General features: G+C 40.9%; 1 protein-coding gene across 1 annotated transcript in view; it reads left to right on the top strand.

Annotated features, from left to right (window-relative positions):
• The window catches only part of pak4 (p21 protein (Cdc42/Rac)-activated kinase 4), a 43,178-nt gene extending 35,366 nt beyond the window's left edge, over positions 1-7,812 (top strand). Inside the window, 3 exon segments of the mRNA XM_080521233.1 lie at positions 718-874; positions 960-1,094; positions 7,302-7,812. Of these exon segments, the coding sequence (XP_080377359.1) occupies positions 718-874; positions 960-1,094; positions 7,302-7,457 (448 nt within the window). The 3' untranslated portion in view covers positions 7,458-7,812.
• The last annotated feature ends 748 nt before the right edge of the window (positions 7,813-8,560 follow it).

The raw sequence follows: 8,560 nt of genomic DNA, 5'->3' as shown, positions 1-8,560 counted from the left end.
ACTCTAGGTTCTCCATGTCTTCTTATGCGTTTTATGTGTGTCTGTTGAGTCACGGCGCCCCTAAAGGCCACACCTGTAATTACCGCTCATCGTTAGACCGAGCCCATAGAGGGAGTTATTAAAATCTGGAGCAGGACCAGGACCAGGACCAGTATCAGGTTCAGTGTTGATCGTCTTTGTTGTAAAATAGCTTTGATCTCTTTCATCAGCTCACTGGAGCTTGAAGGAAGAAGCAGATCGTTCTTTCCACGCGATGAAGAAGCAGTTTCAGCCTTGTGAACTTTTTTTTGAACAACCAAAGTGTTTATCGTCTTTGTTGTAGAAGCGCTTTGATCTCTTTCATCACCTTACTGGAGCTTGAAGGAAGAAGCAGGTCGTGCTTTCCACGTGATGCAGAAGCAGTTTCAGCCTTGTGGACTTTTTTTTGAACAACCAAAGTGTTAATCAGCTTTGTTGTAGCAGCGCTTTGATCTCTTTCATCAGCTCACTGGAGCTTGAAGGAAGAAGCAGGTCGTTCTTTCCACGCGATGCAGGAGCAGTTTCAGCCTTGTGGACTTTTTTCTTGAACAACCAAAATATAAATTCTTGTCTCGAGTCGTTCTGATCCGGTCGTCTTGTTGGCGATTGACGAGACGAACGGCGTTTCCTTTGACGACCTTGTGTGTCCGCGGTATCGGAATCTGACAGCTTTGAAGTTCTCTTTGTGATTCTCTGGAGACGTGACGGTGTGTTTTTCCTCCCTGTGCAGGTGAAGCTGTCCGACTTTGGCTTCTGTGCTCAGGTGTCCAAGGAGGTGCAGAGGAGGAAGTCCCTGGTGGGGACGCCCTACTGGATGGCGCCGGAACTCATCTCTAGACTGCCTTATGGACCAGAGGTACCTCGCTGTCCCTGTCCCCGCCCAACCCCCACTTCTCTCTCTGTCCCCCCTCCCTCTTGACCCACCGTCTCATCCCGTCCAGGTGGACATCTGGTCTCTGGGCATCATGGTGATCGAGATGGTGGACGGGGAGCCGCCGTACTTCAACGAGCCGCCGCTCAAAGCCATGAAGATGATCCGAGACAACCTCCCTCCCAAACTGAAGAATCTGCACAAGGTGAGGAAGACGACTGCCGCCATCCTCTCTCACTTCGGACGGGAAAACTGAGTACCGGCGGCTTTTCTTTTATCTGATCGTCGTTGAGTCGTCGTCACACTGCGACCCAATTCTGGTTTCATTAGTGTGAATGCAATTCAAATCTTTATTATTCTGTTTATTCTGGACGTTTTTCGAATCGCTAAAACTCTGGCCATCTTCAACCGTTCGTAACCATTAAAATGTCAAATCCTGCAGCTTTTTTGACACTTTCCGGCTATGTTTCAACTTTTTCAAATCTCTTCAACTTTTTCAAATATTTCAACTTTTTATGCAACTTTTTTCCAATGTTAACGGATGGAGAAATGTTTTACTACCTATAACTTCTTCAAATCTTAACCGATTTCAACCATTCAACTTTTAAACAGTCCAACTTCATCAAATGTGTCAAGTTTTTTAAACTTTTTCAACTCACACTTTATCAAATTTTTCAACTGTTTGACACTTTTTCAACTTTTTCCAACTTTTTCAACTGTTTGACACTTTTTCTACTGTTTCTACTTTATCTACTGCAATTTTTTGAAAATTCTTTAACCTTTTGAAAAGTGTGCAATTTTTGGAAAAGTGTACCATTTTTGAAAAGTGTGCAATTTTTGGAAAAGTGTGCAATTTTTGGAAAATTGTGCAACTTTTTTCCAATGTTAACGGATGGAGAAATTTTTTACTACCTATAACTTCTTCAAATCTTAACCAATTTCAACCATTCAACTTTTAAACAGTTCAACTTTATCAACTGTGTCAACGTTTTGAAACTTGTCCAACTTTTTGAAACTTTTTCAACTCACACTTTTTCAAATTTTTTCACATTTTTCAACTGTTTGACACTTTTTCAACTGTTTCAACTTTTTCAACTGTTTGACACTTTTTCTATTGTTTCTACTTTATCTACTGCAATTTTTTGAAAATTCTTTAACTTTGAAAAGTGTGTAATTTTTTGAAAAGTGTGCCATTTTTGGAAAATTGGGCAATTTTTGGAAAATTGTGCAACTTTTTTAAAACCCTCTTTTATCAACTTTGTTTTAAACCCTCAGCTTTAAGCTTTTCTCAAACATTTCATCTGTGCTCTTCACCCTCTTCTTCATCTCCTCTCCGCCCTTTTTAAAGTGCCAGTCTTTAAACCTTTTCTTAAACTCTCACTCCAGACCAGAGACGGGCCGGCAGGGCAAGGCATTACAGTCTACCTGCCGCAGGCAGGCAGAACAAAGCATTCCAGTTTGCCAGCAGCATTCACACTATCATGCATTTGCCGCGGGAAATGCAGATCATCTCGTTGAACCTTAAAATCCACATTCTGTCGCAGCAGACCATCGCGTTTGGCACCAAATCACATCGGACGTCTTTCGCAATGATGTGGAAGTCGCAAATATGTCACTTCCACATCACTGGCGTGAGACTTGAGTCGAAACTCTGCACAAGAGGAAGTGGCTCCGCCAGAATAAAAGCTGTGCTCTTTTTTTTTTTTGCCCCTCTCGCTCTTTCCCTCGTCGTGTCGTCTGGATTCTGTCGGCTCGTATTTATAACAACCACTTGACGATGGATCGACACAGGCCGACCGGCGTTGCCAGATATGGCGCCCATCCCCCTAATAACTTTGCTTATTTAGTAAAGTTGTGCGTTCATGACGATTCTTTATTAACCACATCGCAGTTTGACGACTTCAATCAGAACTAAAACCTCAGCCTGTGTAGGAGTCATGTTGAAATCATCAACACATATTTATTTGTAACAGTTATATATTTAAATAATATTTATCGCGAGTTTCGTCTGGCAACCCTGCCAGAACGTTCACGCTGTGAACGATCTGGATCTCGGCAGGAAATCAGTCATTTCATAAAGCATCGTCTTTAATAAAACTCTCTTTGAAGAGCTTTGAAGGAGCTTTTAAATTAGTTTGAAGGAGCTTTTAAATTAGTTTGAAGGAGCTTTTAAATTAGTTTGAAGGAGCTTTTAAATTAGTTTGAAGGAGCTTTTAAATTAGTTTGAAGGAGCTTTTAACCCTTGTGTGGCATTGGGGGAAAAAACGTCCACTTGGAGTAATTTTTCCTCTTAATTTGACTATAACTTTCACTGTATTGGCTCAAATGGCATGATTTTTGCTGAGGAAGCTTACTTTTACATGCAATTTAAAAATTTGATTTTAAATTTTTCCCTCGGTCAATAATGCACCGTCGGCAAAAAAACTTCCTTATGTGGCGTTGGTGGCTGTTTTCATCCACTAACTTTGACCCCTGTAAAAATATATCAGATAAATATTTCTTCAAAATTTTTTCACATAAATCTGTTAATCAACTTCAGTCCTGATCAAAACTACCAAATATTAAAAAAAAAAAATAAAAATGAACCCTTTAAATGCCCATTTAGAAGATGAAGGCACTGAAATGGGAAAAAATACACACAAAATGACTCATTTTCAAAATAAAATGTGATCGGATATTGGATTCTTTTTACATGTTATTACAGTCTTGGATATATCAAAGGTTAGTAATGTAATTATCTTTGAAGCATATTTAGTTTTTGTGCAAAATCAGTTTAAAAAAAAAACTCCCTGTTGTGGCGTTGGTGGCTGTTTTCATCCACTCACTTTACAGCTGTAAAAACATATCAGATAAATATTTTTTTTCCGATTTTTTTACACAAATCTGTTAATAAACCTCAGTCCTGATACCACAAAGTATTACTTTTTTTAAATTAACCTTTTAAATGCCAATTTAGAAGATAAAGTCACGGATATGGGAAAAATACACATGAAATTACCCATTTTCAATATAAAGTGATTGAACATAGGAAATTCTTTATTTTTTTTATCTTACATTACAAACATTATGAACTTTTGTGCAGCAGCAGGGATTCAGTCCTTCCAGCAGGACTTGCAGCATGTGATCTGGTGCACTTTGCATGTGTGCCCTCCACAACGGCTGCATGTGTCCACTTCTTTTTCACCCTTTGCACAAGATGCAGGCCCCCCTCTTCCCTCCTGACCTGCTGGTGGCTGCTGATGGCTCTGGCTCTTCTTCTGGTTCTGCTGGGGCAGCTGCAGCAACCTGCATTTCTCACCAGTGCGGCAGTAACTGCTGCTCGAGGAAGATGCTCTCTCCTCAACACTGCTGGAGACACCAGAGCGTTGCCCAGCTCTTCTAAGAAAAGCCTCCTCTTGTAGTGTTTTCCCTCATTCCACGAGGGATCCACCGCCAGGAAGATAACCAATGCAATAGGCTGAGACCTCAACTATGTTGAACAATGACGCCTGGGGCCACCGATTGGTCTTCCTTTTGACGCTGTAGGTGCCGACAAGCTAAAAAGATAATCGAAGAAGAAAACAATAAGTCCTGATTTCAAAACGGGAAATAGCTGCACATGGCATATGGAAACTTCATCAAAACTAAAAAATATATATCTTTTACAAGCACAGAAATTCAGTAGAAAGCTAACAGCAATAGGATGCATGTGGTAAATATGTATTGGCACATACCTTATCTTGATTGTCAACCGCGGCTTTGCAGCGGTTGTAGGCGACGACAATCTCTGGCTTCTGCTTTGAGCCCTCCGTCAGCGCTGGCTCCTGGTGTCTTGTGCTCAGCAGGATGGCATTTCTGCCTTGTTTCAGAACATAGCTCACAGCTGTGGTGTTCTTGGTGAAGCCAGACACGGAGGAGAGAGCACCTCCACCTTTCACCTGCACAAGGTTGGGTGGCAGCTCCGGCTTGTTCTTTCTCACAGTTCTAACCAAGGCCAATTTCCTCTTCAGGAGCTCCTGGGCAAGTGGGTAGGTGTAAAAAAAGTCGAGGGTGGAGCAAAGTCAGCATCGGACTCTCCTGAGGTGGTGGTGTCTGAGGAGGATGACTCTTCACTCTCCATTATAAGATCCAGGGCCTCTCTTGCACTGAATTTCCTCTTCATGTTTCCCCTGCTCTTCTCACTAGCAAATGGCCAGCAGAACTTATGCACGCGCTGAAATAGACTTACCTTGTTTATGTTTATGTTTGGCCCAGGTCAACTCTGTGAAATCTGAGTGCCAAGGGACCTCTTCCCAAGATGAAAAGGCCACCTGGCCAGCACTTTGTTTTTGTTTACTCTATGTAGACTCTGTGTAGCTCCGAGAACTTGGGTGCATGTTTACATTTTTTAGCTATATCAAGGTCAGTGCACAAAGGTCACACACACACACACACACACACACACACACACACACACACACACACACACACACACACACACACACACACACACACACACACACACACACACACACACACACACACACACACACACACACACACACACACACACACACAGAGACACACAGACAATGGGTGATTTTGTGTGTATTTTTCCCATATCAGGTGCCTTTATCTTCTAAATTGGTATTTAAATGGTTCATTTAAAAAAAACATAATTTTTGGTAGTTTTGATCAGGACTGAAGTTGATTAACAGATTTATGCAAAAAAAATGGAAAAAAAATATTTATCTGATGTATTTTTACAGCTGTAAAGTGAGTGGATGAAAACAGCCACCAACGCCACATAAGGGAGTTTTTTGGAAAATCAGATTTTGCACAAAAACTAAATATGCTTTAAAGATAATTACATTACTAATCTTTGACATAGCCAAGACTGTAATAACATGTAAAAAAGATCCAATATCCGATCACATTTTATATTGAAAATGAGTCATTTTGTGTGTATCTTTTCCATTTCAGTGCCTTCATCTTCTAAATGGGCATTTAAAGGGTTAATTTTGAATTTATTTTTTTTAATATTTGGTAGTTTTGAGCAGGACTGAAGTTGATTAACAGATTTATGCAAAAAAATGTTGAAGAAATATTTATCTGATATATTTATATAGGGGTCAAAGTTAGTGGATGAAAACAGCCACCAACGCCACATAAGGGAGTTTTTTTGAAAATCTGATTTTGCACAAAAACTAAATATGCTTTAAAGATAATTACATTACTAACCTTTGACATAGCCAAGACTGTAATAACATGTAAAAGAATTCCGATGTCTGATCACATTTTATATAAAAAATAGATAATAATGCGTGTATTTTTCCCATATCAGTGCCTTTCTTTTCTAAATTGGCATTTAAAGGGTTAATTTTTACTATTTTTAAAAATAAATTTGGTAGTTTTGATTAGGACTGAGGTTGATTAACAGATTTATGCAAAAAAAAATTCCAAAATTTTTTTGCCAATATATTTTTACAGCAGTCAAAGTTAGTGGATGAAAACAGCCACCAACGCCACATAAGGGAGTTTTTTTGAAAAGCTGATGCTGCACAAAAACTAAATATGCTTCAAAGTCAGTTGCATTACTAATCTTTGACATATCCAAGACCGTGATAACATGTAATACATTTCTTGTCTCTGATCATTTATTATATTGAAAAGAGGTAATTTTGTGTTTTTCCCCTCCCAAAATCAGTGACTTCATCCTCTTACTGGGCATTTAAAGGGTTAATTTTTACTATTTAAAAAAAAAAATTGGTAGTTTTGATCAGGACTGAGGTTGATTAACAGATTTATGCAAAAAAAATTTGAAAAAAATATTCTTCTGATATAATTTTACGGCTGTCAAAGTTAGTGGCTGAAAACAGCCACTAACGCCACATAAGGAAGTTTTTTTGAACGCCACACAAGGGTTAAATTAGTTTGAAGGAGCTTTTAAATTAGTTTGAAGGAGTTTTAAATTAGTTTGAAGGAGCTTTTAAATTAGTTTGAAGGAGCTTTTAAATTAGTTTGAAGGAGCTTTTAAATTAGTTTGAAGGAGCTTTTAAATTAGTTTGAATGAGCTTTTAAATTAGTTTGAAGGAGTTTTAAATTAGTTTGAAGGAGCTTTTAAATTAGTTTGAAGGAGCTTTTAAATTAGTTTGAAGGAGCTTTTAAATTAGTTTGAAGGAGCTTTTAAATTAGTTTGAAGGAGCTTTTAAATTAGTTTGAAGGAGCTTTTAAATTAGTTTGAAGGAGCTTTTAAATTAGTTTGAAGGAGCTTTTAAATTAGTTTGAAGGAGCTTTTAAATTAGTTTGAAGGAGCTTTTAAATTAGTCAGATAATCACATTACCTGTAAAAACCTACATGTTTTAAGCGTTTTATTTTAATCACGTCAAATTGTTATTAAAAAAAAACAAAGGAGCAGAGTGTATTGAATGCCTGTGTGCCCCCCCCCCTCAGGTCTCCCCTTTGCTCAAAGGCTTCCTGGACAGGATGCTGGTTCGAGAGCCGGCCGACCGCGCGGCGGCCGGCGAGCTGCTCACTCACGCCTTCCTGACCAAGGCCGGCCCGCCGTCCTGCATCGTCCCGCTGATGAGGCAGAACCGCATGAGATGAGACCCCCGAACCACCGGGGGGCGCCGGAGGGCACAGGTCCAACACCACACCGCACACACACAGAGGTCAAAGGTCAAAGGTCACGGCGGAGGAGTTTCTGGACTGTGTGTGTGTGTGTGTGTGTGTGTGTGTGTGTGTGTGTGTGTGTGTGTGTGTGTGTGTGTGTGTGTGTGTGTGTGTGTGTGTGTGTGTGTGTGTGTGTGTGTGTGTGTGTGTGTGTGTGTGTGTGTGTGTGTGTGTGCGTGCGTGCGTGCGTGCGTGCATTTTTTTATTTTTTTTTTAGCTGTTTTTATGTAAACATGTAGTTTCAGCTGCGGAGTCGGACCTGCGGCTTCACTGTTTCCATTTGGACCTTACCTGGATTCTGATGGGGGGGGGGGGGGTTTGGACTGTACCTGGATTCTGATTGGGGGGGGAGGGGTTTGGACCATACCTGGATTCTGGGTTTGGACCATACCTGGATTCTGGGTTTGGACCATACCTGGATTCTGATGATGGGGGGGAGAGGTTTGGACCATACCTGGATTCTGGGTTTGGACCATACCTGGATTCTGATGATGGGGGGGAGAGGTTTGGACCATACCTGGATTCTGGGTTTGGACCATATCTGGATTCTGATGGGGGGGGTTGGACCATACCTGGATTCTGGGTTTGGACCATATCTGGATTCTGAGGTGGGGGGGGGGGGGTTTGTACACCTGGCGAAGGTTTTGAAGGATGTTTTTGTTTGTTTGTTTGTTTTCACCCGGAGACATTCGGAGCTCCGTTTTGAAATCTCACTGTCGGACAATCTGGACGTCTGTCGTCTCTCTGAAGACCCCCCCCCCCCCCCCCCCCCCCCCACCCCCCCCACGACGGCTCCGCTCTTCCTCACGCGCAGAACTTTACTACTGAGAGAGGAAACAAAACGAGTTGACCTGACTTTTATTTTGTAGCCGTCAGTTCCCCAGCTTCCTGTTGTAAACAAACATGTACACTAAGTGAAAAAAGGTAAACACTGGAGTCGTGGTAACGGATTTCTCTTATTCCCTTCTGGTCGTCCCGCGTACGTACCACGGACGTTCCACCATCTCTGCTTTTCCCCATTGTTTTTAATATTATTA

The sequence above is a fragment of the Blennius ocellaris genome (assembly GCF_963422515.1).
Source record: "Blennius ocellaris genome assembly, contig: SCAFFOLD_63, whole genome shotgun sequence".
Lineage (NCBI taxonomy): Eukaryota > Metazoa > Chordata > Actinopteri > Blenniiformes > Blenniidae > Blennius > Blennius ocellaris.
Note: the sequence above shows the minus strand (reverse complement) of the source record. Positions and strands in the feature narration are given on the sequence as shown.